The following is a 27980-nucleotide window of genomic DNA, read 5'->3' as shown; positions in this document are numbered from 1 at the left end:
GGGGCGGGCTTCCTCAGCCCCTACCTTTGTCGGGACTGCATTAGGAACTCTGCCCGAGAAGACTAGTTGTATTGTGAGGATCACCTCGGGTAACCAGCACTCGCTGAGTAGCCCTGGTTGACTAACTTCAACTTTCTGGGGCTCCATTTCTGAATTGAGGGGATTAGAAAAAGGCATCTCTAAAGACGCTCCGTTCCCGAGAACCCTCCCGAAGCATCTTCCCTACTCTGGGCAGCTCGCAGACAAGGCTGATCGGCCATAGGCAAAGGGAGACCCTGGTCCCCCGAGTCTCGAGTTCCGTCCGCACGTGATCTCACGGTACTGCACTTCAAGTCTGCGTGCAGAAACGCAGCAGTGGGAACCCGGCGGCCGTCGCCCACTCGCAGGGGATAGGCGAGGCCTGTCTTACTCTGTCCTGAACCGTAGGTAGTTGGCTCTGGATCCCGGCTCCCGGAGGCCAGCAGAGCAGCGGTCCCCACCCCACCCCTCGGAGCTCGCCCTGCCCCCGGCCGGCCACTTGCTGCACTCGGATTGGTCGCTGAGCAGCGCCCGGCGTCCCGCCGCCCCCAGCCAACTCCCTCTCCCCGCCCCCTCGCGTCCCGCCCCGCCCCCGGCCGGCCACTTGCTGCGCTCCGATTGGCAGCTGCGGTGCGCACGGCGCCGCGCCCCGCCTCACGGGCGCCCTAGCCTCGCGCCGGCGTCCAGCTCCCGGCTCCCGGGGCTGAGGTGGAGCGGGTGGACGCCGGCCGGGCTGTGGCGCAGCAGTGTCCTTTCTGCGCGCGCGCCTGAAGTCGGCGTGGGCGTTTGAGGAAGCTGGGTGAGTCCTGTCTGCGGGTCTCCGGCGCCCGGCAACCCTAGGGGGTTCGCGCCCGCCGCCCGCGCGTAAGGAGGCGCCCTAGTCGGGCCCGGCCCGGCCTTCGGGGGGCTGTGGCGCCGCCCAGCCGGGTTTTCCCTGCGCTCGGCGCCGGCCTGCAGACTCGGGCCCGCGGAACCCCCGCCGCCCCTTCTTGCCCCTGCCCGCTTCCCTTCGGGCCGACCGTGACCGTGGCGCCGCCGCGACCCTCAAGCAGCCCGGAGAGGCCTCCCTGCCGCTCTGTCGCGCCGTCAGGTTGCGTTCCTGGGGAGGGCTGGAGAGGTTCCATCTCGTGCCTTTCACCTTCTCGGGCGGCGGGCACGGAGGCGATGGTTTTCGGGACGCCCTGCTGCGGCCGCGACGCCCTCCCGAGGCCGGAGCGAGGGGCCCGGGGGAGCTCCAGCCCTTCTTCGCACCTCTCGTTTGCCCCAAACCATTGCTAGGAAGCTGCCCGTGTTTTCTGCACTTTTCTGATTTCATACTTAACCAGAGTCAAGTACAGAGGCGGGAAGGGAAAGGGAAGGGGAACAACATTATTTCGAGAATTGTAAGCCTTGGGCCCCGTTAAATAAGTAGCAGCAGAGCATTGTCACTGGAGCAGTGGTAGTCGCGGGTAGGACCGTTTCGGTTTTTAGCCGATAGGCTGGTTAAAGGTACTTAAAACAGTACGTTAGAAGGTGCTGAAATTCTAAAGTAAATACATAACCTTTCAAAACCAAAGCAGTGAGACGGCCTGGGCTGGGCTGCTCCCCGCTGCGCGTGCCTGGGTCGGGGGGTGCGGAGGGGCAGGGAGTGGAGGCCTCTGACGGGACGGGGTGGGAGGGAAGTGGCATCTGCATCGTCGCACTCCAAGACCCGACTTTCCCTCTTCGGAAGATCCCACCTCCTCTCTCAGACTCTTCATCCTACCTGCACTGTGGATCCCTTGACACTTCCAGAGGCTCTGAACTCTCAAGCCGGTCACACTTTTTCATCATTTTGTCTCTTCTCGTCTTTTAAACCTGCATGCATTTCAAACGTAGAGGAAACATTAAACATTTTTTTAAAAACAGGATAGTGGTGCAAGACTTTTTTCTTGAAAGGCAAACCAAAAGTTATCTTGAATATTGATCGCGCTGGAAAAGCAGGTTTAATCAGACTGAAGTGGGGACGTATATTTCTTCTTCCAGAGACGCAGCTTCCCCACTCGCCACCCCAATCCCTCCTCTCTGTCAACTAGGGTTACGGCAGCCTTACACTGGCTAGTCTTTTCTGAATTCTGAATTCACTTCTGGGGGCCAAGGTAAAGAATTTATCTTATTTTATCCTCATTTTCCTTTTTTTTTTTTTTTTTTTTTTTGAGACAGGGTCTCACTTGTTGACCAGGCTGCAAGTACGGTCGCTGTCGCCTAGGCTGGAGTGCAGTGGAGCGATCTCTGCTCACTGCAACCCATGCCTCTAGGGTTAAAGGGATTTTACAGTCTCAGCCTCCCGACTAGCTGGGATCACAGGCGCCTACCGCCATGTCCGGCTAATTTTTATACTCTTAGAAGGGAGGGAGTTTCACCATGTTGGCCAGGCTGGTCTTGAACTCCTGACCTCAAGTGATCTGCTCGCCTTGGTCTCTCAAAATGCTGGGATTACAGGCGTGGGCACCGCGCCTGGCCTTTTAAAGTTTATTATTATTTGTTTGTTTATTTTTTGAGATGGAGTCTCACTCTGTCGCCCAGGCTGGAGTGCAGTGGCGCAGTCTCAGCTCACTGCAAGCTCCGCCTCCTGGGTTCACGCCATTCTCCTGCCTCAGCCTCCTGAGTAGCTGGGACTGCAGGCGCCAACCGCCATGTCGGGCTAATTTTTTTTATTTTTAGTAGATACGGGGTTTCACCGTGTTAGCCAGGATGGTCTTGATCTCCTGACCTCATGATCCACCCGCCTGGGCCTCCCAAAGTGCTGGGATTACAGGGGTAAGTCACGGTGCCCGGCCTAAAGTTTATTTTTAACTTATTTATATGTATTTTTTTTTTGAGGCAGAGTTTCACTCTTGTCTCCCAGGCTGGAGTGCAATGGCGAAATTGTGGCTCACTGCAACCTCCGCCTCCCAGGTTGAAACGTTTCTCCTGTCTCAGCCTCCCGAGTAGCTGGGATTACAGACGCCCGCCACCATGCCCAGCTAATTTTTGTATTTTTAGTAGAGGCTTGAACTCCTGACCTCAGGTGATCCACCTGCCTCGGCTTCCCAAAGTGCTGGAATTACAGGCGTGAGCCACCGTACCTAGTCCATTTTCCTTTTTAAATGTTTAAAGTAACATTCAGGTTGTTTAAAACATTTAAACATGGCAGAAGAATATCAAGTAAAATTCAGTGCAGAGGTATGTCAACTTAGGATTCCTTGTTTCCTCACTTTCCAGTCTTTATATCCTCAATTCCATTCCCTAGGAGGGTATTATACTATAATATTGCTCGGCAGCTGATGATAATATAAGGACACATTTCCTTCTTAAGCACGTAGAGACCTACCTCATTTCCCCACAACCCCACCCCTCACTTTGGAGATCGGGTCTCACTGTGTTGCCCCGGGTAGAGTGCAGTGGTTCCCTCACTGCTCACTGCAGCCTTGGGGCTCAAACGATTCTCCCACTTCAGCCTCCCGAGTAGCTGAGACTATAGGTGAGTGCCACCACGCCTGATTTTTGTAATTTTTGTAGAGATGGGTTCCTCATGTTGCCCAGGCTGAGGTCTTGAATTCCTGAGCTCAAGCCATCCACCTGCCTCAGCCTCTCAGAGTGCTGGGATTACAGGTGTGAGCCATCCTGCCCAGCCAACCTGCCTCATTTTCAAAATGTAGTGGGGTATACTGTTGTTTGGATGTACCCTAATATACATTTTTTGGTTCCTTATTGATGGGCATTTTGGCTGTTTCTGGGTTTTAGCCATTAAAAGCCTTGCTTTATGAAAATCTTTTTGTCATTGTAGGGTAGGTTTCAGGTAGATATATAAACAGATGATTGTACTTTGATATAATTTTATTTCACAAGGAATCTTTTTATAACTTAAAGTTTTTTTTTTTTTTTAGACCGAGTCTCACTCTTTTTTCCAGGCTGCAGTGCAGTGGCGCGATCTCTGCTCACTGCAAGCTCCGCCTTCCAGGTTCATGCTATTCTCCTGCCTCAGCCTCCTGAGTAGCTGGGACTACAGGCACCTGCCACCACGCCCGGCTAATTTTTTGTATTTTTGGTAGAGATGGGGTTTCACCGTGTTAGCCAGGATGGTCTTGATCTCCTGACTTTGTGATCCACCTGCCTCAGCCTCCCAAAGTGGTGGGATTATAGGCATGAGCCACCATGCCTGACATTATAACTTACAGATTTTGTAATTTAAAAGCAGTAGCTAAATCTGTTTGAATTAAATGCATTTCTAATATTCTATATATTTTATTTATTTAGAGATGGAGTTTCATTCTTGTTGCCCAGGCTGGAGTGCAATGGCACGATCTTGGCTCACCGCAACCTCCGTCTCCCAGGTTCAAGCAATTCTCCTGCCTCAACCTCCTGAGTAGCTGGGATTGCAGACATGTGCCACCACCCCGGCTAATTTTGTATTTTTAGCAGAGACGGGGTTTCTCCATGTTGGTCAGACTGGTCTTGAACTCCCAACCTCAGCAGGTGATCCCACCTTGGCTCCATATTTTTTTTTTTTTTGAGACAGAGTCTCACTCTGTCACTTAGATTGGAGTCTCGTTCTGTCGCCTAGACTGGAGTCCAGTGGTGCGATCTTGGCTCACTGCAAGCTCCGCTTCCTGGGTTCACGCAGTTCTCCTGCCTCAGCCTCCTGAGTAGCTGGGACTACAGGCGCCCGCTACCACACCCAGCTAATTTATTTGTATTTTTAGTAGAGACGTGGTTTTACCGTGTTAGCGAGTATGGTCTCGATCTCCTGACCTCATGATCTGCTCAAGCAGTTCTGCCTCAGGCTTCTGAGTAGCTAGGATTACAGGCGCCCGCCACCATGCCCGGCTAATTTTTGTATTTTAAGTAGAGACGGGCTTTGACCATGCTGGCCAGGCTGGTCTCGAACTTCTGACCTTAGGTGATCTGCCCACCTTGGCCTCCCAAAGTGCTGGGATTACAGGTGTGAGCCACCGTGCCCAGCAAAAGAGCTGGTTTTAAGAGGATATAAGGAATTGATATTTATGTAGTTTGTAGGGAAAGAAAAGTCTCAATAGTATGGCTAAGTTAGTTTAATTGGTTAATGTTCCACAGGGCAACAAAATCATAATATCTTTGGGATTGATTTTCTTACCAGGCTATAAAATCATAACACCTCATTAATTTCTGCAGTTAAACCTCAGAGGACTATAAACTGTCTACATCTTAATAATAGTGGGTTGTTCATTAAATAAACTGTAATAACAAAGTTCTGTCCCTGAGAGCACAGATGAAGTCTAGACATACTTATTAGAAAATGCTAGAGCTTTCTTTTGTTTTTTTTTGAGACGGAGTCTCACTCTGTCACCCAGACTGGAGTGCAGTGGTGCAATCTCAGCTCATTGCAAGCTCCGCCTCCTGGATTCACGCTGTTCTCCTGCCACAGCCTCCCAAGTAGCTGGGACTACAGGCACCCGCCACCACGCCCAGCTACTTTTTTGTATTTTTAATATAGACGGAGTTTCACTGTGTTAGCCAGGATGGTCTCGATCTCCTGACCTCATGATCCACCCGTCTCGGCCTCCTAAAGTGCTGGGATTACAGGTGTGAGCCGTTGCGCCCAGCCTGAGCTTTTTTTTTTTTTTTTTCTGAAACTGAGTTTCACTCAGTTGCCCAGCTGGAGTGCAGTCGCGCCATCTTGGCTCACTGCAACCTCCTCCTTCCAGGTTCAAGCAATTCTCCTGCCTCAGTCTCCCGAGTAGCCAAGGTTTCAGGCGTGTGCCACCATGCCCGGCTAATTTTTGTATTTTTAGTAGAGATAGGGTTTCACCATGTTGGCCAGGCTGGTCTCAAACTCCTGACCTCAAGTGATCTGCCTACCTTGGCCTCCCAAAGTGCTGGGATTACAAGCATGAGCCACCACACCCAGCCAGTACTAGAGCTTTCTAAATTTGGGATTGAAATTTCATTTTATTTATTTATTTTTAATATCAATTTATTTATTTTTTTTGGAGACGGAATCTTGCTCTGTCGCCTGGGCTAGAGCACAGTGGTGTGATCTTGGCTCACTGCAGCCTCCGCCTCCCAGATTCAAGTGATTATCCTTCCTCAGACTCCTGAGTAGCTGGCTAATTTTTGTATTTTTAGTAGAGATGGGGTTTCACTATGTTTGCCAGTCTGGTCTCGAACTCCTGACCTCGTGATCCACCTGCCTTGGCCTCCCAAAGTGTTGGGATAACAGACGTGAGCCACCATGCCTGGCCTCATTTTATAATTATAAGGTCAAACTTGACTAAGGAAAGGACAGCCACTTAGATGAAGGTTTTCAGGAAAAGATGAGCTGAACAGAATGACCAGATCCCTTGCCTGTTTACAGGGGGCCTTTCTGAGGAAGGTTATGTGCTGTGTTATGAGTCCTAGGAAAGGGGGGTCACCTCAGTCAGGGTATCTGGAAGGTTCTAGTGGACCACGTAATGGAAGGACAACAAAAATAAGGTCAGAAGGAGTGGGCTCCTGTGCATTTTCTGCTTCTTAGCTCACCATGGCCTACCTGTAGTTAACAGGGTAGGTGAAAGCAGAACCTCTCTGTGGGGGAAGTGAGTGTCCTCTGCTGACGAAGGCTGCATGCCTTGCAGGAGAGCAGGAACTGCATCAGCATATGCTTAGGATCAAGCCAAGCCCCAGTGAGTACAGATAGGCTCTGGGCCAAGTTCTTGGAGCATTCAGTCCTCAGCTTCAAAAGCTGCTATATTCCAGTGGATTTTTTAAAAGATTGTTTTTTATAAAGGCACAAAATCCCCCACAAAAAACTGCTATAGCAGCCAGGACGTTATCTCCTGAGTTACACTGCTGCAGTCTGGCCTGATTATCTGCTGCTTCTGGGGCACAGCTGGATTCTCTTTAGCTCTTCTCTGCAGGATCTTTCCTGTATCCCATATTCTCGTTTATTAATTCACCCTCCCTGTTGAAGCTCAAACTCCAGTAGCTTCTTGACAAGAATAGTTACATTTTTTGGAGACCTTGCGTGTCTGAATATGTTGTTGTTGTTGTTTAAATAGAGACGGAGTTTCGCTTTGTTGGCCAGGCTGGTCTTGAACTCCTGGCTTCAAGTGATCCGCCTGCGTTGGCCTCTCAAATGCTTCTGAATATGTTTTGATGCTATCCTCATACTTGACTGATATTTTGACTGGTAAAAATCTTTTTGTTGGAAATAATTGTCCTACAGAGTTTTGAACTTACTGCCCCATTGTCATCTTGCTTGTGGTTTTACTGTTAAGAATTCCAAGCTGAGGGCCGGGCATGGTGGCTCACGCCTGTAATCCCAGCACTTTGGGAAGCTGCAGTGGGTGGATTGCTTAAGTCCAGAAGTTCAAAACTAGCCTGGGCAATATGGCAAAATCCCATCTCTATAAAAAATTAGCTGGGTGTGGTAGTGTGTGCTTGTAGTCCCAGCTGTTCCGGGGGCTGCAGTGGGAGGATCACTTGAGCCCAGCAGGTAGAGGCTGCAGTAAGCTGTGATCGTGCCACTGCACTCCAGCCTGGGTGACAGAGTGAGACCCTGTCTGTCTCTGTGTGTGTGTGTGTGTGTGTGTGTGTCTCTCTCTCTCTCTCTCTCTCTCTCTCTCTCTCTCTCTCTCTCTCTGACACACACACACACACGAATTCCAAAAGCCTTTGTATGCGACCTGGTTTTTTTGGTATCTTCAAACTTATAGAATCTACACTTTGACCTCAGTGTTTTGAAATTTAAAATGAAGTGTGGGTTTACTCCATTACTTAAGTATTCAATGGGTACTTTAAATCTGGAAGTACAAGAACTTTTATTCTGGGGAAATTTTCTTGAAATATTTTGCTGATTCTTTTTTCTCTTCTGTTTCCTGTGTATTTTCTGAAATACCTGTGTTATTTATATGTAAATCTTTTATACTGGTCTTCTAATTTCTTTTCTTTTTTTGGAGACAGAGTCTCGCTCTATCGCCCAGGGTGGAGTGCAGTGGCGAGATCTCAGCTCACTGCAACCTCCGCCTCCTGGGTCCAAGTGATTCTCCTGCCTCAGCCTCCCAAGTAACTGGGATTACAGGCATGCGCCACCACTCACGGCTAATTTTGTATTTTTAGTAGAGACATGTCTTTACTCACATGTCTGGCAGTTAGTACTAGCTATTAGCTGGGACCTCAACTGGAACTGTGGGTCAGAACACCTATAAATGGTCTCCTTACAGCATGGTAGCCCGAGCATTAGTGTTCCAGAGAACCAGGCAGATGGTCCGTTGCCTTCTGTGACCTGATCTTGGACGTTGCATGGCAGAAGTTACTTAGCATCACTTCCTCTACTCTACTGGTCAACTAGTCTTTATTGTTGACCCAAATTCAAAGGTAGGACATAAATCTACCTCTCAATGGAAGAAGTGTCAAATATTTTGGACATGTTTAATTTATTTCATTTATTTATTTATTTTTGTGACAGAGTCTTGCTCTGTTGCCCAGGCTGGCATGATCTTGCACTGCAATCTCTCCTTCCAGGTTCAAGCAATTCTTGTGCCTCAGCCTCCCAAGTAGGTGTGATTACAGGCTTGTGCCACCAGGCCCAGTTAATTTTTTGTATATTTAGTAGAGACAGGGTTTCATAATATTGGCCAGGCTGTTCTCAAACTCCTGGCCTCAAGTGATCTGCCCACTTCAGCCTCCCAAAGTGCTGGAATAACAGGCGTGAGCCACGTCACCTAGCTCTTAGACATGTTTTAAAACCATAGTGCGCATTTATCAAATAGCAATCTCCCCCTTGTGTCCTAGCGTAGTCCTGTATACATCTCAATTAGGTACTTGTTGAAGTACTGAATTTTTCTTAACTATAGTAGAATAGGACCTAAAGTAAAGTAAAGGAGTAAGATATTTTACTTCTAGAAAACATTGTCTTGGGTTGATTAGTTTTTGTCTTTCTGTTTGTAGGATACAGCATTTAATGAAACATTTATGCTTAAGAAGTAAAAATGGCAGGCTTCCTAGATAATTTTCGTTGGCCAGAATGTGAGTGTATTGACTGGAGCGAGAGAAGAAATGCTGTGGCGTCTGTTGTCGCAGGTATATTGGTAAGTGAGAAAGACAGGTTGGTGACATTTATCCCTTACCTTTTGCCCTGGAAATCAGCGCCAGTTCCTTTGAACTGAGAATGGCTTTCCAGAACTATTTATTTCACTGCTGTTTTGTATAGATAATTATCAGAGTTCTAGATACTATTGCCAAGCAGAGTATGGTAGGCCTTGGATTCGTTTTGACTTTGTAAACGTGTACTTAATATCTTTTCTTCAGTTCCAGTGATAATATAATTATGATAGGCAATAACATTTTTAACTTAGTGATACAATGTATATAAGTACTTTAAGATCCTTAAAGGCTCAGGATTTGATGTAACACAAAATTATTGTTGTGACTTATTGAAGGTCAGACAACAGTACTCTGCAGGTAATAGTGACAACCTTAGGCTCCATTAGAACCGAAGCCCTACAGCAGCTCTAGGGAAGAAATACCATCTCTGTTTCCCCAGCTGCAACACCAGGGGAATATCAGAGGAAGACACTTGTGAAGGAAACTATTGTTTAATTTTCTTTCCATCATTTTCTTTTAACTTTTTATTATTGAAAATGACAAGCATAAAACAAAAGTAGAGAGAATGTTATCAAGGTTCCATCTCCTCCTTTATCCCATGTATCTGTCATCCAGCTTAAAAAAAACACCACCACCCCAAAATCAGGACCTGTCTTGCTGTATAATTCCATCAACCACTCCCTGGCCACACTTTTGTTTGTTTGTTTGTTTTTTTAAAGAGACGAGGTCTTGCTATGTTGTACAGCCACTGGAGTACAGTGACTGTTCACAGGTGTGATTGTAGTGTGCTACGGCTTCAGATTCATGGTCTCAAGCAATCTTCCTGCCTCAGTCTCCCAAGTAGCTGGGACTACAGGTGTTCTACACTACCATTTCTGGCTCCCACTGCATTTTTTGGAAGCAAATTTCTTTATTTGTTTACATTTTAAAAAGTCATCTCTTTGAATGTACAGTTCTACACTTAAGTCCAATAGAATGAAATAAAGCAGAGCAAGAACTAACGATAATTGTGAAGCAGTCTGCTCACTGCAGCCTCTGCCTCCGACTTCCCAGGTTCAAGCAATTCTTGTGCCCCAGCCTCCGAAGTAGCTAGGATTAGAAGCACATGCCACCATACCCAGCTAATTTTTGTATTTGTATTTGAATTTTTTCGAGACAGAGTTTCATTCTGTCATCCAGATTGGAGTGCAGTGGCGTGATCTAAGCTCATTGCAGCCTCCACCTCCTGGGTTCAAGCGATTCTCCTGCCTCAGCCTCCTGAGTAGAAAGGATTATGTGTGCCTGCCACCATACCCAGTTAATTTTTGTACTTTTAATAGAGATGAGGTTTCACCATGTTGACCAGACTGGTCTCAAATTCCTGACCTCAGGTAATTTGCCCGTGTTGGCCTCCCAGAGTGCTGGGATTACATATGTGAGCCACGACGCCCAGCCTTGTATTTTTAGTAGAGGTGAGGTTTCACCATGATGGCCAGGCTGGTCTCGAACTCCTGACCTCAAGTGATCCACCTGCCTCAGCCTCCCAAAGTGCTGGGATTACAGGCGTGAGCCTTTGCACCCGGCCCATTTATATGATCTGTAGGACAAAAGGAATGTTAAAAAGCAGGTATTGTGCTAGCAAGAGTTTCAGTGTTTCAGTGACTTGGGCTGTGTTTTAAGTTTTTTACAGGCTGGTGGATAATGATTGATGCAGCTGTGGTGTATCCTAAGCCAGAACAGTTGAACCATGCCTTTCACACATGTGGTGTATTTTCCACATTGGCTTTCTTCATGTAAGTATGATGATAATTCTGTATTCTATATGATTTTTCTAAAAATACTTTCCTGTTAATGTGCAGTGCTTTCTTGAATAACTTTTTAGTTTATTTGATAGATTATTTTTTAACATGATGCATACATAATTCCCATTTTATTACGATTTTTTTTTTTAACCAAGAATGAGTGTTGGATTTGGGCATATATCTTTTTAGCACCTATAACGATTATCTTGTGTTTTTGTTTTCCTCATATATTTTAATCTGGTCAGTTACATATTTTGTCAGTTCCAAGATCTACTTTTTCGCATTTTAATACCTCTGAATATCAGGATGTATCTTGCAGTCAGTATATAATTAGTATGTTTAGTATAATTAGAATTATAATTGATAACATTTTTATTTCTTGTCACTATTAAAAATTAATGGTGTATCTTAAAACTCATGGCCTCTGACATTTAATGAAACACATTACATTTCTGTACTTTTTAGTAGTAAATCGCCCATAGGTGTTGTAGTACACTCAACTTTTACCTTGCAGTATTATTACTATTTTTTTTAATGTACTACTTGACTGTGTTTGCCAGTGTTTGAGGAAAAGGCAAGATTGGCCTCAAAGAGATTTGTTTGTAGCTTTTATTTTAAATTATTTTTAAGTTTATGTTACCTAATTTCATAAAACTTGGAAGCTTTTTATGGATGTCTTTTAACAATTAAAAAACATTAAACATTAAGATTACATCATTTCCTTATACTGTCAGGAGGTTTTTTTTTTTTTTTTTGAGACAGTCTTACTCTGTTGTTTGGGCTGGACCACAGTGGCGCAATCTCGGTTCACTGCAACCTTTGCCTCCCGGGTTCAAGTGCTTCTCCTGCCCCAGCCTCCCAAGTAGCTGGGATTACAGGTGCCTGCCACTACGCCCAGCTAATATTTTGTATTTTTAGTAGAGACGGGGCTTTCACCGTGTTGGCCAGGCTGGTCTTGAACTCCTGACCTTGTGATTCACCTGCCTTGGCCTCTCAAAGTGCTGGAATTACAGGTGTAAGCCACCACACCTGGCCAGGAGTTTAAGAAGGTTATATTATGGAAAATGGAACTACTTATATCCATTGTGGCTGCTAAAAAAAGGAAATTCCTGCTACTAATTAATGTACCTTGCTCTAACAAAAATGAAAGGGGAAGCTGAATAAAGTGGGCATACTACATAAACTGCATTTTCTCTGAGCTTAAGGAATGGATCATAGAAAATCACTTGACTTTTAACACAAGGAGAAACTGTTTAACTCTTGATAATAATGAGAACCTTGAAATGGGATAGCAGTGAGTCATTCATATATAAATGTGAAATAGACAAAGAAACCAGAAAACTGGCCCCTCTTGTATAATCTCTGCAGACAAGTGACAGAAATCTCTTAAAACAAGTGTGTTTTCTGGGTGTACTTTATGAAAATAAGACTAATGTAACATTTCTATCCACTAGCATTTTTATTAGGTTAAAAGATGTTAAACTATTTGTATATTGATTTTAGTTATGAAATAATCTGTTTTCTAAGTGATATATAAATATTTGAGTACTTTAACAGCAAATACTGAAATTCATTTGATGGTTTTGTACTGTTCTAGGATAAATGCTGTCTCCAATGCTCAGGTGAGAGGTGATAGCTATGAAAGCGGCTGTTTAGGAAGAACAGGTAAAGATACTTTGAGCTGTTAATGTGTGTTAACAAAATAGAAATTTGTCACCAGAAAAAAAGCCTCTCTTGTGAGTCTTTATTCAGGACTGGTGATGATTATATGGAATATTTTTTATTTGCTTTAAAAACAAGTTTTAGTGTTATTCAAATCCTTAAGAAAGTAAGTTATTGCTAGAAGTTATTGTTTTTGTCATGTTACACTGCCCATGATATAGATAAAAAATGTTGCTATTCAGATGGATTTTGGACTCCAGTGCTAATGATGGATTTATTCTTATCCCAGTTGTTGACCAATAATGCTACTTACAAGATGGCTGACTATGATTATTAACAGTAAAATAATGAACACATTAGGGGATTGAACCTAGGACTACAGTGTCTTTACATTCACTTCTGATCACCTGAGTAGCCACCCACAGACTGCAACAAAATTGTTCAGAAGAAAGATGTTATTTGTCTACACATAAATTAGTTTTTGTAGTTTGAATTCATTTGAACTATCATCCTTTTTTCTTTTCTTGCCCAGGCTGGAGTGCAGTGGTGCATTTTTGGCTCACCGCAACCTCCACCTCCTGGGTTCAAGCGATTCTCCTACCTCAGCCCTCCTGATTAACTAGGATTACAGGCATGCGCCACCATGCCTGCCTAGTTTTGTAATTTTAGAAGAGATGGGGTTGCTACATGTTGATCAGGCTGGTCTCGAACTGCTGACCTCAGGTGATCTGCCCACCTTGGCCTCCCAAAGTGCTAGGATTATAGGAGTGAGCCACTGAGCCTGGCCCAATTGTGTTTTTTAAAAATTTACGGCCGGGCGTGGTAGCTCACACCTGTAATTCCAGCACTTTGGGAGGCTGAGACGGGTGGATCACCTAAGGTCAGGAGTTTAAGACCAGCTTTGCCAACATGGAGAAACCCCATCTCTACTAAAAAAAAATACCAAATTAGCCAGGCATGGTGACACACTTCTGTAGTCCCAGCTACTTGGGAGACTGAGGCAAGAAAATCGCTTGAACCTGGGAGGCGGAGGTTGCGGTGAGCCGAGATCACCTCATTGCATTCCAGCCTGGGTAACAAGAGCGAAACTCTGTACCAAAAACAAACAAAAAAATTTACATTATAATATGAAGAAATTAAGGTACAGTGGGCTTAAATAATGTGTCCAAAGTCACAGAGCAAGTAAGTGGTGGAGCCAGGATTGAACACTGACAGTGATTGAACACTCCAGAGCCCATGCTTTTAGCCACCATGCTGTGCTTGTTTCCCGTCTAGAACCATTTGGTCACTTTGTCTGGTTTGGTACCATGTGTATATTTTTTCTTTTTGTCAGCTTAACTGAATATAATTTAAGTATAATACAATTCACTATTTATTATTTTATGAAATTTTTTTGAGATAGAGTCTCTTTGTCCCCCAGGCTGGAGTGCAGTGGCACAATCTTGGCTCGCTGCAGCCTCCACAGCCTGGGACTCAAGTGATCCTCCCACCTCAGTTTCTCAAGTAGTTGTGATTATAGGGACATGCCATCACGCCCAGCTAATTTATTTATTTTTTGTAGAGACAGGGATTTACCGTGTGGTTCAGGCTAGTCTTGATCTCCTGGCCTCAAGCTATCCACCTGTCCTCAAGTTATCAGCCTCCCAAAGTGGTGGGATTACAGGCATGAGCCACCACGCCTGACCAGAATCCACCAATTTAAAGTGTACAGTTTGATGAGTTTGAACAAATGTGTACAGTTACAGTTGTGTAACTACCACTACAATCATGATATAGAACATTTCCATTACCCCAAAAAGTTCCCTCATACCCCTTTTTATAGTTAATCCCCTTCCCCTCACGTCCTGGCCACCACTGATCTACTTTCTATGACGGTAGCTTTGCCTTTTCTGCTCTTTCATATAAATGGGATCATATAGTAAGTATCATAGCCTTTTAAACCAAATAAAGCAGCTGTGAAGAGCTTAGCTTTCTTTTCTACTTGACATCTTATTTTTTAAATTTTGTATGTATTTTTTTTGAGATGGAGTCTTACTCTGTCACCCAGGCTGGAGTGCAGTGGTGTAATCTCAGCTTACTGCATCATCCGCCTCCCAGGCTCCAGCAATTCTTCTGCCTCAGCCTCCTGAGTAGCTGGGATTACAGGTGCCCGCCACCACGCCTGGCTAATTTTTGTATTTTTAGTAGAAACTGGGTTTCACCATGTTGGCCAGGCTGGTTTTGAACTCCTGACCTCAGGTGATCCACCCACCTTGGCCTGCCAAAGTGCTGGGATTACAGGCATGAGCCACCATACCCAGCCTTCTACCTGATGCTTTAATGCTGATGTAGATTTTATAACCTCACTTCTACTGGAATCCATGGAGAATTCACGAGAGGATATAATGACAAATGACAGATAAACCTAAGTTTAAAGTGTGTGTGTGTATGCGCATGCAATTGCGCTCACTTTTTAGCATTTCCTGTATGTCAGCCTCAGCAGTAATGTCAGGAATGAGGGAAGGTAAAGAAAAACTAATATATATTAGCAAGTGAAGATGTTGTATGTAGAGCATACAATAATGTACTCCATCATTTTTCTTTAAAGAATATTCCACGGACATTGCTGTGAATTATGTCACTATTATCTTTTTTTGAGACAGGGTCTTGCTCTGTCACCCAGGCTGGAGTGCAGTGGTGTGATCATAGCGCAGAAAAGCCTAGAACTCCTGGGCTCAAGCGGTCCTCCCCACTCAGCCGCCAGAGTAGTTGGGATTACCCGTGTAAGCCTCTGTGCCTGGCCACTATTACCTGTTTTTTATAGGAAGTTTCATTATAACTTATCCAAAGTTTTTTAGCTTAAAAGTGGAACCTGTATTTGTCTTTGGTCTGTCTGGTTCCCAGGCCCATCGTTTTTACCCTCACTAAGTGATTATTCTATGATGTTCCCTATTCTGTTAAAATTAACAGTGCAGTTTATATATTGTGCATATAGTGCAATTTCTGTCTAGTGCTTCAGAAATTAAAGACAAACTGTCTTAGAGTCATGCCCAGGTGTTGCTACTCTTTAGCTTTTGTACTCCTTAAGTGGTTTATTTGTAAACTATCTCTATTTAGTTCCCAGAGGAATTAATAGGAAAGTATCAAAAGAATATACTGTAAGTGAAACAGGTAAATAATAAAACCATAAAAAGGAACAGGAACTAGGTAGAAAAATGATCATTGTACTTAGAACCTGGGACAAGATGGATGCTTTTGATTGTTCATTAACCTTAGCTCAGAGCTTCCTTGTAGCCAGATCAAACGAGAAAATATTATAGTTTTATTTTTTTGCTAAACAAAAGCATACTTCTTTTTCTTTTTTTTCTCTTTTTGTTAATATGCCCTCAGACATACTTATTTTTCAAGAGAAACTTTTTTCTTGTTTAATTCTATTAGAAAGTTTAATGTATATAGCTATAAATAAAGGACATGATGGAAAATAATTGTAAGGAATTTTTTTTTTTTTTGGGCGGGGGGAAACAGAGTTTTGCTTTGTTATGCAGGCCAGAGTGCAGTGGCATGATCTCAGCACACTGCAACCTCTGCCTCTCAGGTTCAAGCAATTCTCTTGCCTCAGCTTCTTGAATGGCTGGGACTACAAGCACCTGCCACCACGCCCAATTGATTTTTTGTTCTTTTAGTAGAGATGGGGTTTTACCATGTTGCCAAGGCTGGTCTCGAACTCCTGAGCTCAGGCAATCCGTCCACCTTGGCCTCCCAAATTTCTAGGATTACAGGTGTGAGCTACTGTGCCTGGCCTTTAAGGATTTTTAATAGTTCCTTTTATTCACATTAGATAAAAGCAATGATTGAATATAATTTAGAGATTGTATTTCTCCAAAGAATTAAACATTACTGTTTTTATTTCTGGAGATCTGCTTAGTATTGTAATAAAATTTAGATAATATAGAAATCTGTTTCTCTCAAATATCAGCTGTTCTAACAATCATGAACTTTGATCAGTGTTTCTTCCTTATCTGGTGTCTAAAATGAATCTATTCACTGGTAACAAAATATTTGCAACTGAGGCAAATTTAGTTTTCTGTTATGGAAGTTGACTAGGATTTTATTTTTACTTCAGTGGAGCTTTGTTCCCCTTGCAGAGATGATGGGGCTGTCAGTATACCTGTGAACAGGGTCTGGTGCAAGTGTTAACCTGCTTTCCTAAAAATGTGTTGAATCTACTCGGGTGTCCAGATGATTACATTATTGACATCTAGAATTTTGTTCAATACAGGGTTGAAGAGATGCTTCTGATTTTGAAGTTTTCATGAATATGTGGTACAGATTGGCTGCCTCAGCAATGAAAAAGCCTGAATATACTCTAAAGAATGGCCATTATTTGTACCATATTGAGTAATGGTGTGATTATAGAAGCTTACCATTGATTAAAAAGGGACATATTAGTCCTTCTTCATTTGACGTCTCTCATTCCTTTGTGATGATGGCTATCCAGAATGCATATGCTACTTTTAATAGAGCAATTATTTTGATAAATATACAACAGCGTAATTTTTTAGTTGGGGCATTCATTTCTCTAGTCAGTAAAAAGGTAACTTACTTTTTTTCCTTTTCCATGTATGGTTTAACTTCTTTTAGTTTTTTGTTTTTTGTTTTTTAAATCATCATTCATTTAACTTAGAGCAGATTTATATAAATATATGACTATCTTTGATATGCATAATACATATAAGGCTAACAGGGCTTCTAGTGTTATGTTTTCCTAAGACGTTATAGAGCTGTAAAAATGAACAAAATCATAAGCCTCTTCTCCACACAGGTGCTCGAGTTTGGCTTTTCATTGGTTTCATGTTGATGTTTGGATCACTTATTGCTTCCATGTGGATTCTTTTTGGTGCATATGTTACCCAAAGTAAGTATGTATTCTTCCTGTATTTTATAGGAGAGATTCAGATATGTCTTTTATATTTGGCTTACTCTACCTTGAGTACAATTTAGTATCATTACTCAGTTAGATTGAAGTTACTACTCTGTGTGAAGATACATGAGTTGTTTAATAAAACTTGTCAGTGGGAACACTTAGTGCAGTAGGATAGCTCTGGTTAGGAAATCCAAGCCACTGACAAAGCTCGTACCTCTCAGCCATCTCCAGACTTTCTGCTTTCCTTCCTTACCTTAGGACAGCCAGGATTTTATGCTAGAGGCCCATTTACTGGGAGTTGCAGTAGAAAAAGTGAGAAACCAGTACAGATGTACAGTCTCTTATATATAATTCTAAAATCCACAAAATGCTGAAAATCAAGTTATTTGTAACTAGTTTGGCAGCAAAACCTGACCTAAACTGACATAGGGCTCACTATTTTCTTCATCCCATTTAGTGTAAGTATTCAGATGTTTTGTTGTAGGAATGAAAATAGATGTATTAGATTATAGGATGCTTGTCCATACCCAGCTGGCAGTGCTATGTAGTATATGTGCTTTGCCTTACTGTTCTTAAATCTGAAGAATTCTGAATCCCAAAATATATCTTACCCCAGGGATTTCAGATAAGGGGCATAGACCCCTTATCTAATAATCTATGGATTATCAGTAATCTTTCTTTTCATAAACACTTTCTCTGTCCAACCTAATCCTGTACTTTTTTTTTTGGAGACAGAGTCTCACTCTGTCGCCCAGGGTGGAGTGCAGTGGTGTGATCTTGGCTCACTGCAACCTCCACTTCCCAGGTTCAAGTAATTCGCCTGTCTCAGCCTCCCAAGTAGCTGGGATTAGAGGTGCGTGCCACTATGCCCAGCTAATTTTTGTTTTTTTTTTTTAGTAGAGACAGAGTTTCACCATGTTGGCCAGGCTGGTCTCGAACTCCTGACCTCAAGTGATCCACCCATCTTGGCCTCCCAAACTGCTGGGATTACAGGTGTGAGCCACCGCACCCAGCCAGTCCTGTTATTTTTAAGTCACGAGTACAGGGGGAGTTTTTTAAGGGCAAAACTGAAGACGTATATGTGTACCCTTCATACAGAAACAGTTGATGGAGTGAGATGAACTCTTATTACACCATGCTGAGTTTTCTGGGTGTGCCAGGTGCCATAGCTTTTCATTCACAGTAGTGTTGAAAAACAGAACCCAGCTTCAGAAGTGTCTCTGGAAGCGTTGAAAGACTATTTCACTGGCCGTCTTCCTTTGCTCCAAGGACAGGAGTCAGAGAACACAATTTATTCATCCTCTGACTCCTCTGCCTCTGGAATCTCTTTGTCAGCCTTCTTTGCTTAACTGTCACATCTCCTTGTCCTGACTCACAGCTGATTTTTAAATACTTTTGATAGTATCATTTAAGTCTCATAGTTTGATCAGTATAAGATCTTTGGAATACCTTTGTTTTTCCTTTGTCTTTCACTTAGTACAAAATAAGTCACATTACAAGAGGACAGTGGTTGGCTTAAATAACATTGGTCACCAGCTGTGTCTGAAATGTGTTTTTTAGTTAATTAAAAATACTACTAGAGCACATAGTTCTGGTATGAAGCGTATCTGAAGGAAAATGCTTTTTTAAAAATAGCTTCATTGAGATGTAATTTGCATACCCTATAATTCAGCCATTTAAAATATGCAGTTGAATGTTTTTAGTATTTTCACAGAATTATGCTACCATCACCACAATCCAATTTGAGAATATTTTTATCACTACCATACCCATTAGCAGTCACTCCCCATTACTCCTTCCCGTAGCCCTAGGCAGCCACTAAAATGTACTTTCTGTCTCTATAGATACATCTATTTCATACACATGGAATCTTATAGGAAACTGTTTTTTAAGACAGAGCCTTGCTCTGTTGCCCAGGCTGGAGTGTGGTGGCGTGATCTTGGCTCACTGCAACCTCTGCCTCCCGGGTTCAAGCAATTCTCCTTTCTCAGCCTCCTGGGTAGCTGGGATTGCAGGTGCATGCCACCATGCCTGGATAATTTTTGTGTTTTTAATAGAGATGGAGTTTTACCATATTGGTCAGGCTGGTCTCGAATTCCTGACCTCAGGTGATCCACCCACCTCAGCCTCCCAAAGTGCTGGGATTACAGGCATGAGCCACTGCGCCCAGCCAGAAAGTGTGTTTTGTTTTGTTTTTTCTGAGACAGAGTTTTGTTCTGTCGCCCAGGCTGGAGTGCAGTGGCGCGATCTTGGCTCACTGCAAACTCCACTTCCGAGGTTCAAGCCATTCTCCTGCCTTAGCCTCCCGAGTGGCTGGGACTACAGGCACCCGCCACCATGCCCAGCTAATTTTTTGTATTTTTAGTAGAGACGGGGTTTCGCCGTGTTAGCCAGGATAATCTCGATCTCCTGACCTTGTGATCCATCCACCTCGGCCTCCCAAAGTGCTGGGATTACAGGCATGAGCCACCGCACCCGGCCAAAAGTGTGTTTTAAACCCATTTTATCCCTGACTAAGAAGGGTGGGCTGCTGTCACTGATTTTCTTAAAAGGTCTCCATAGTTAAAGAAAAACTTGAGATAAATTAACAATTTGAGCAAAGAATGATTCATGAATTGAGCAGGACCCAGAACGAAGAAGAGGTTCAGAGAGCTTCACCCAGCAGCATGAGTAGCTGTAGGCTGAACACAAAGCAAAGACAAGAAATTTTTAGATTGTCTATAGCTATGTTTGTCTTATTTGTGCATGGTCTCATCAGTTGGCTGCTTGGGATTGGCTAAAGCTTAGCTGTTTGTGATTGACTAAAATTCAGCTATTTATTACAAAAATATAACCCTAGGTTTTAGTTTGTTTACATAAGTTAGGTTGCAGGGGGTGGGGTGACACAGGAACTCAGAGTGGGGAGATAGCCTCAGGTTAATGGCCACCTGCTTATTTACTTTAGCACTTGAAGTGATCCATGAACTTTACAGTTTCTATAGTGAAAATAGGAATAAATTGCCATTTCTCTAAGGTATGTAGGGAAGTACTGTTTGTAAAGGCTGTACTCTCGTTGAGTGTATCTTTCTTTTTTTTTTTTTTTTTTTTGAGACACATTTCACTCTTGTCGCCCAGGCTGTAGTGCAATGGCATAGACTTGGCTCACTGCAATCTCTGCCTCCTGGGTTCAAGCAATTCTCCTGCCTCAGCTTCCCGAATAGCTGGGATTATAGCCACCTGCCACCACTCCCAGCTAATTTTTTGTATTTTTAGTAGAGATGGGGTTTCACCATGTTGGCCAGGTCTTGAAGTCCTGACCTTAGACGATCCACCTACCTTGACCTCCCAAAGTGTTGGGATTACAGGCATGAACCACCACTCCCAGTCAATTGTATCTTGATATTTAAAGAACTAGTACATATTGATAAATTTCTTGGTTGTGAATTTCATCTTTCTATTTCAACAGCTTTATTAATTTAAATATACTTTTTTTTTTTAAGATGGAGTTTCACCCTGTTGTCCAGGGTAGAGTGCAGTGGTGCAGTCTTGGCCCACTGCAACCTCTGACTTCTGGGTTCAAGTGATTCCCCTGTCTCAGTCTCCTGAGTAGCTGGGATTACAGCCATCCACCACCATGCCCGGCTAATTTTGTATTTTTAGTACAAAAATACAAAGAGACAGGGTTTCGCCATGTTGGCCAGGCTAGTCTCAAACTCCTGACCTCAAGTGATCCACCCACCTTGGCCTCCCAAAGTGCTAGGATTACAAGTGTGAGTCACCACGCCCGGCCTAAATATACTTTTTTATTTGTAAAGTGAATATGACTTTATTTCAGAGAGCATTTCTAGGGCGTGTTTCCAATCTTTTATTGTGTAGATTTGCTTGAACTATTAATATTCATAATGATAGCCAACTTTTATATATTACTTTATAGGCTAGATATTCTAACACTATATAGAGTCACTCATCTAATTCTTACACTCTGGAGTAGGTGCTACTACAATGCCCGTTTTACAGGTGAGGAAATGAAAATATACTGAGGTTAAATTATTTGTCCAAGGTCATACATTTAGTCATTGGTATAGATAGGATTCAAACCTGGGTCTGGCTCAAATTTGGAGCTCTTAACCATGGTGTTGTATTGTTTGCTATGATATCAAGAGCTCAGAATTGAACCAGTTTCTTCATCCTCTCCAGTATTTTTTAATCAACATTTATAGTTTTACAAATTTAATCATCTACAAAAATTTAAGTAGTTTCCATTTTGTTTCTTTTCTCTTCCTATAAAGATAGTAACCATTTCCTCCAGGATAGATTCAGTGAAAGAGAATAATGATAAATTATAACTGTGTTATTTATATCTGACATGTTTGCATAATAAAACTCCTGGATTGAGAGCCAGGCACTGTGGTGTGTGCCTGTAGTCCCAGCCACATGGGAGGCTGAGGCAGGAGGATCACTTGAGCCCAGGAGTTTGGACTGTAGTTTGCTATGATAGTGCCTGTCAGTAGCTGCTGCACTCCAGTCTGGGCAATGTAGTGAGGCCCCATTTCTTTAAAAACAAACACAAAAAACTTCTTGAATTCATGAAGGAAAATAAATTAACAGACTGTTTAAAAGTCAAGAATTTAATTTGTATATTTGTACGATTTTGTATTTCGGTGTTGGCCATAGGAGGCAAAGGAACAAGTTACTGCTTCCTCAGCAGTTTTGATGTAGCTAGAACCAGCAATTACTTTAGACTAAAAGAAAACTTGATTAAGTTCATTGACTTTTATCCAGAGTAAGAGCAGTCCTTTGCTTTGGGGGAATTAAATTGGCATTTTCTTCTTTCAGTTTCATTATAGATGTCTTAGAGTTAATGAATAATAGCATTATGTTGTAATATACAAAATGTATATTATTAGTGACGTTTACCTATATAACCTTCTAATCTGTTTTACTTTATGTATGTAGATACTGATGTTTATCCGGGTCTAGCTGTGTTTTTTCAAAATGCACTTATATTTTTTAGGTAAGTTGCCTAATTTTTTAACCACACCTGTAACATTTACAGAAATGTCAGCTTAATTAAGGCAGCATATACATGGAACACATATAAATCCCATGGATTGGTTACAATGATAGAACTTCTTTTAAAGGGTGAGAATTCCACTGTTACATAAGAGCAGACAGGCCTTTTAAATAGGGGTCTTGCTGTGTATCAAGACTTTAGCTGGATCCTTTATATATTTTACCTTTTAAATTCCCATTTAGACCAAGTGCAGTGGCTCATGCCTGTAATCCCAGCACTTTGGGAGGCTGAGGCGGGTGGACTGCTTGAGCCTAGGAGTTTATTTCAGTTTGGGCAACATGGGCAAGACCAGCAACAAGCAAGACCAGCCTGGGCAACATGGCAAAATCCTGTCTCTACAAAAAAATATGAAAATTATCTGGTTGTGGTGGTGTACAGTGCCAGCTACTCAAGAGGCTGAGGTGGGAGAACTGCTTGAGCCCAGGAGGTTGAGGCTGCAGTGAGGCAAGATTGCACCACTGTACTCCAGCCTGGGCAATAGAGTGAGACCCTGTCTCAAAAATAAAATTAAATAAATAAATGAATAAATAAATTCCCATTTAATTATTTTACATATATGTCAGGTGTTATTCCCATTTTATTTATTTTTATTTTTATTTATTTATTTATTTTTGAGATGGAGTCTCACCCTGTAGCCCAAGCTGGAGTGCAGTGGAACAATCTCGGCTAACTGCAACTTCTGCCTCAGGGCTCAAGCGAATGATTCCCATGCCTCAGCTTCCTGAGTAGCTGGGACTACAGGTGCACGCCACCATGCCCAGCTAATTTTTTGTATTTTAGTAGAGACGGGGTTTCACCGTATTGCCCAGGGTGGCCTCGAACTCCTGAGCTCAGACGATTTGCCTGCCTTGGCCTCCCATAAGTGCTGGGATTATAGGTGAGAGCCACTGCGCCCAGCGTTATTCCCATTTTATAGACGAGGAAATCAAGTTTAGAGCTTGCTTTAGGATGCCTAGCTAGTAAATGAGAAGCTGGGATTTGAATCCAGACTGCTGCTTCCATAGCCTGTGTTTTGTTAAAAAACGTATCAGACCCATTGTTTCTCTTGACTAGCCTTTTGAAAAAAAAAAAAAAAAATTAACGACAACAACAGGTAAAGTACCTTTATTAAGAAAAAAGGAAAAACCAGAATTAATACATAGTGGCCAGGCATGGTGGCTTATGCCTGTAATCCCAGCACTTTGGGAGGCTGAGGCAGGTGGATCACCTGAGGTCAGGGGTTCGAGACCAGCCTGGCCAACATGGTGAAACCCCCATCTCTAATAAAAATACAAAAATTAGCCGGGCATGGTGGTGCATACCTGTAATCCCAGCTACTCGGAAGGCTGAGGCAGGAGAATCACTTGAACTCGGGAGGCGAGGGTTGGAGTGAGTCAAGATAGTGCTACTGCATTTCAGCCTGGGTGACAGAGCTGTATCAAAAATAATAGTAATAATAATTAATACATGGTATGCATGTTATATACAAAACCTGTTGGGAAATTGTGTTTTCTGAATGCCTTTTTAAGAAAACTTAAGTGGAAAAATAAACCAATATTAAAAGTATTTTTTAGGAACAATCTTCCAAAATATCCCCCAAATGAAGTCCATATTCTATGATTTTTAGAATGAATGTCTTTTTTTGGGAGTAGGGGAGCTGGATTCTCACTCTGTTGCGGGGGGCTAGTGTGCAGTGGTGCAATCTCAGCTCAGCATAATCTCTGCCTCCCAAGTTCAAGCGATTCTCGTGCCTCAGCCTCTCAGGTAGCTGCGATTACAGGCATGCACTGCCACACCCAGCTAATTTTTGTATTTTTAGTAGAGATGGGGCTTTGCCATGTTGACCAGGCTGGTCTCGAACTTCTGACCTCAAGTGATCTGCCGGCCTCAGCCTCCCAACGTGGTAGGATTACAGGTGTGAACCACCATGCCTGGCCTAGAATGAATGTCTTTTAATGTCAACATAGGATATTTAGGTATTTATTTATAAAATTTTATCTGCCTCTGTCCCCACCCCCCATAAATCATTAAGTAAGTTCTAAGCCTTGAAAAACTCTGTCACTGGTTTTAAGTAATTTGATTATGATGTACTGTGGTCTAGTTTTCTTCATATTCCTTTTGCTTGGTGTATATTGAGTTTCTTGGATCTGTGGGTTTATAGTTCATCAACAAATCTAGATTCTTTTCAGCCATTATTTCTTCAAGCATTTTTTGTATCCACTCCACCCTTCTTCTGGGATTTCAGTTGCATGTTATAACAGACTGCTTAAAGTTGTCTCACAGCTCGCTAATGGTCAGATTTTTTTTTTTTCTCTTTGTATTTCAGTTTGGATAGTTTCTATTGTTACATTTTAAAATTAATCTCTGCTGGGCATGGTGGCTCACGCCTGTAATCCCAGCACTTTGGGAGGCCAAGACGGGTGAATCAGTTGAGGTCAGGAGTTCGAGACCAGCCTGGCCAACATGGTGAAACCTCATCTCTATTAAAAATACAGACATTAGCTGGGCATAGTGGTGCATGCTTGTAATCCCAGCTACTCAGAAGGCTGAGGCCGGAGAATCACTTGAACCCAGGAGGCTGAGGTTGCAGTGAGCCGAGATCGTACCATTGCTGAGCAACAGAACGAGAATGAGACTTCATCTCAAAAAAAAAGAAAAATTAATTACTCTCTACTTCTGCAATGTCTAATCTATGCCATCCAGTGATTTTTTCATCTCAGACGTTGTATTTTCTGTCTCTAGAAGCTTGATTGGGTCTTTAGAAATATTTCTGATGTCTTTCCTTAACATGCTCATGCCCTCTTCCACCTTCTTGAACACACAGAGTATATTTATAGCTATCTCAGGGTCCTTGTCCAATTGTCTGTGTCATTTCTGCATCTGCTTCTATTGATTTTTTTCTGCTTCTGTTTTGGACCTATTTTCCCTTACTTGGTGCTTTCCCTTACAGTTTGTTGGGACTGGATCTTTGTTAGTCCTTTAAATGTTTTTGAGCTTTGTTTTGGGATGCAGTTAGGTGACTCAGAAACAGTTTGGTCTTTTTATGTCTTTTAAGCTTTGTTATAGGCAGGACCAGAGCAGCTATAGCCCAGAACTGATTTGTTCGCTTACTAAGGCAGTCATACTGATACTTTGAGTGTTTCCACGGTCTAATGCTTCGTGTATTCCAAGGTTTCTCTACTTGACTTGTGAGAATGTGAACTCTCTTCCAGCCTTGTGGGAGCTCTGGGACGTGTTCTTTCCAGTGGTTCTTTCCTTCGCTTGGGTAGTTTCCTCTTATGTATAGACTGATCAATACTCAGCCACAGACTCAAGGAGCACCCCCTGCAGATCTCCTGTGTTCCCTCTGTGTGGCTGTCTGTATGCTGCGTGGCAAACTCTAGCCATGTGGTCTCCCCCAACTCTCAGACCACCCTGCTCTACCTGGATTTCTCCTTATGGCCTTGACATTCTGGTTTTGAAAGATGTTTGGCAGTTTCTGCTGTCTTATGTGCTGTCAGTCACATGTCTTTGGCGTGGGACTGACAGCCTTCTGGTGATATGATAAGTTATTATGAAGACATTTGAGGCAATCTTTATAGATTAAGTTTAAGGTCAGATTCAACGCTTTGTGGTGGTAGATGAATCCACTTAAATGACTGTTGGATGAACAGAAACCTTGTATGCTCAGGTGGACATAGTTGACAGCCGTGTCAACTATGTGCTCTGCCCAGAGGCTGGCAAGTTATCAGGCAGCCTGTGTGCTTTCTCTGTGCTGGACCTGTTCTAAGCTCTGGGGTACAACCTCTTTTATTTACGTCCCTGGTCACTCCTCTGTTTCCCTTGCAAGCTGATCCTCCACTCCCTGCCTACTACCTTTTGAAGTCTCTTAAAGCTCTGTTCTTGGCCTTAAGAAACTCCTTGTTATTTTTCTGTCTCTGGGTGAACTCATGTTTACTTAGGACTCCAGTTATTGCTATATGCCAGTGAGTCACAGATGTCCCTTTCCAGGCCTAAACCGTATATCCAGATTCCTACTTCACATCCCTTCCTGGGTTGCTGACATTTCAAATCCAAAACATTTAGTACGCCCACAGCTCAATGCGTGGCCCTGGAGTGTCCCATCTCTCTGTTCCCACCTCCTTATCCCCTCTCTCACTTTGCCGAGATAATTCCCCCTCTTCTTTTGGATCTCAGTTCAGTCACCACTCCTCAGGAAAACCTTTCCTGACCTCTCTAACTAGGTCTGCTCCTTATGTTTCACTCTTAGGACACTGTGCACCTCTCATTTATAGCATTTTTTTTATAGTTGGAATTTTATATTTATTTGGTTGTCTCTTTATTAGACCCTTAGCTCCATTAGGGAGCAAGTTTGTCTGGACTCAAAGTCTCATCCCAGCACTTAGGTGCTTGGTACATAGCCAGTTTTCAGTGCATGATAATTACTTGTTGAAGGAATGAAGAATTGCAGCATGGTCTGTTGTAAGGTGCTTCAGTTACTGTAATTTAGATATGGTAGGCTCCTGGAGACATAAAATGGCCCTAATGCCTGTCACTATGAGAATGGTCTCTCTCTCTCTTTTTTTTTTTTTTTTTTGATGTATTGATTCATTTTTTTGTTTCTGAGTCATAGAGAAATGTCTCTTTTCCTTACAAATTGCCTGTTAATAACTTTCCAGGCTTTAAGAAAGAATACAGTTATGCTCAGCCATCGTGGTTAACAGACTGCTTTACAAAATAAGCAAATTCAGACCAACACTGCCATGATGTCTAATTTAATTTTTTAAATTGATAGAAAAGAATCAGTGAAGTACCTGTCAAAGGATATTGAGAAAATGAATTTTGTGTTGCTTGTTCCATCTGTTTTTTCCTCATGATTTGTTTTCCTATCTTTCTAGCACTCTGATCTACAAATTTGGAAGAACTGAAGAGCTATGGACCTGAGATCACTTGTTAAGTCACATTTTCCTTTTGTTATATTCTGTTTGTAGATAAGTTTTTTTTATCTCTCAGTACACATTGCCAAATGGAGTAGATTGTACATTAAATGTTTTGTTTCTTTACATTTTTATGTTCTGAGTTTTGAAATAGTTTTATGAAACGTCTTTATTTTTCATTGCGTAGACTGTTAATACTAATATGTATATAATACAAGACTATATGAATTGGATAATGAGTATCAGTTTTTTATTCTTGAGATTTAGAACTTGATCTGTTCCCTGAGCCAGGGTTATATCATCATGTCATTTTAGAAGTAACCACTCTCCCTCTGGCTGGGCATGGTGGCTCATGCCTGTAATCCCAGAACATTGGGAGGCCGAGGAAGGCGGATTGCTTGAGGTCAGGAGTTTGAGACCAGCCTGGCCAACATGGCGAAACCCCATCTACTAAAAATACAAAAATTAGTCAGGTGTGGTGGTGGGTGCCTGTAATCCCAGCTACCCAGGAGGCTGAGGCAGGAGAATCGCTTGAACCAAGGGGACGGAGGTTGCAGTGAGCTGAGTTTGCGCCACTGCACTCTAGCCTGGGGGACAAAGTGAAA

At 42.8% G+C, this 27980-nt stretch overlaps 1 protein-coding gene across 2 annotated transcripts; it reads left to right on the top strand.

The window, feature by feature from the left end:
* Positions 1 to 643: 643 nt before the first annotated feature.
* TMEM50B (transmembrane protein 50B) lies at positions 644 to 27608 on the top strand. Of its 2 annotated transcripts, none has more exons than XM_033232361.1 (7): positions 644 to 817; positions 8926 to 9065; positions 10741 to 10853; positions 12460 to 12527; positions 17326 to 17418; positions 22363 to 22420; positions 27337 to 27608. In XM_033232361.1, the coding sequence occupies exons 2-7, from the start codon at positions 8967 to 8969 to the stop codon at positions 27380 to 27382; spliced, it is 477 nt and encodes a 158-aa protein (XP_033088252.1). In that variant the 5' UTR covers positions 644 to 817; positions 8926 to 8966; the 3' UTR covers positions 27383 to 27608. The 2 variants fall into 2 exon arrangements, with proteins under 2 accessions (XP_033088252.1, XP_033088253.1); XM_033232362.1 differs by lacking the exon at positions 644 to 817 and adding an exon at positions 8199 to 8352.
* Positions 27609 to 27980: the final 372 nt, after the last annotated feature.

The sequence above is a fragment of the Trachypithecus francoisi genome, unplaced genomic scaffold (assembly GCF_009764315.1).
Source record: "Trachypithecus francoisi isolate TF-2019V2 unplaced genomic scaffold, Tfra_2.0 Lachesis_group14, whole genome shotgun sequence".
Classification (NCBI taxonomy): domain Eukaryota; kingdom Metazoa; phylum Chordata; class Mammalia; order Primates; family Cercopithecidae; genus Trachypithecus; species Trachypithecus francoisi.
Note: the sequence above shows the minus strand (reverse complement) of the source record. Positions and strands in the feature narration are given on the sequence as shown.

Excerpts from the sequence above, each read along its gene's own strand:
- TMEM50B (XM_033232361.1), top strand. The coding sequence starts at position 8,967 with ATGGCAGGCTTCCTAGATAATTTTCGTTGGCCAGAATGTGAGTGTATT. Across the intron at positions 17,419-22,362 it reads TGGTGCATATGTTACCCAAA|ATACTGATGTTTATCCGGGT; the intron begins GTAAGTATGTAT and ends TTATGTATGTAG. Across the intron at positions 22,421-27,336 it reads AATGCACTTATATTTTTTAG|CACTCTGATCTACAAATTTG; the intron begins GTAAGTTGCCTA and ends CTATCTTTCTAG.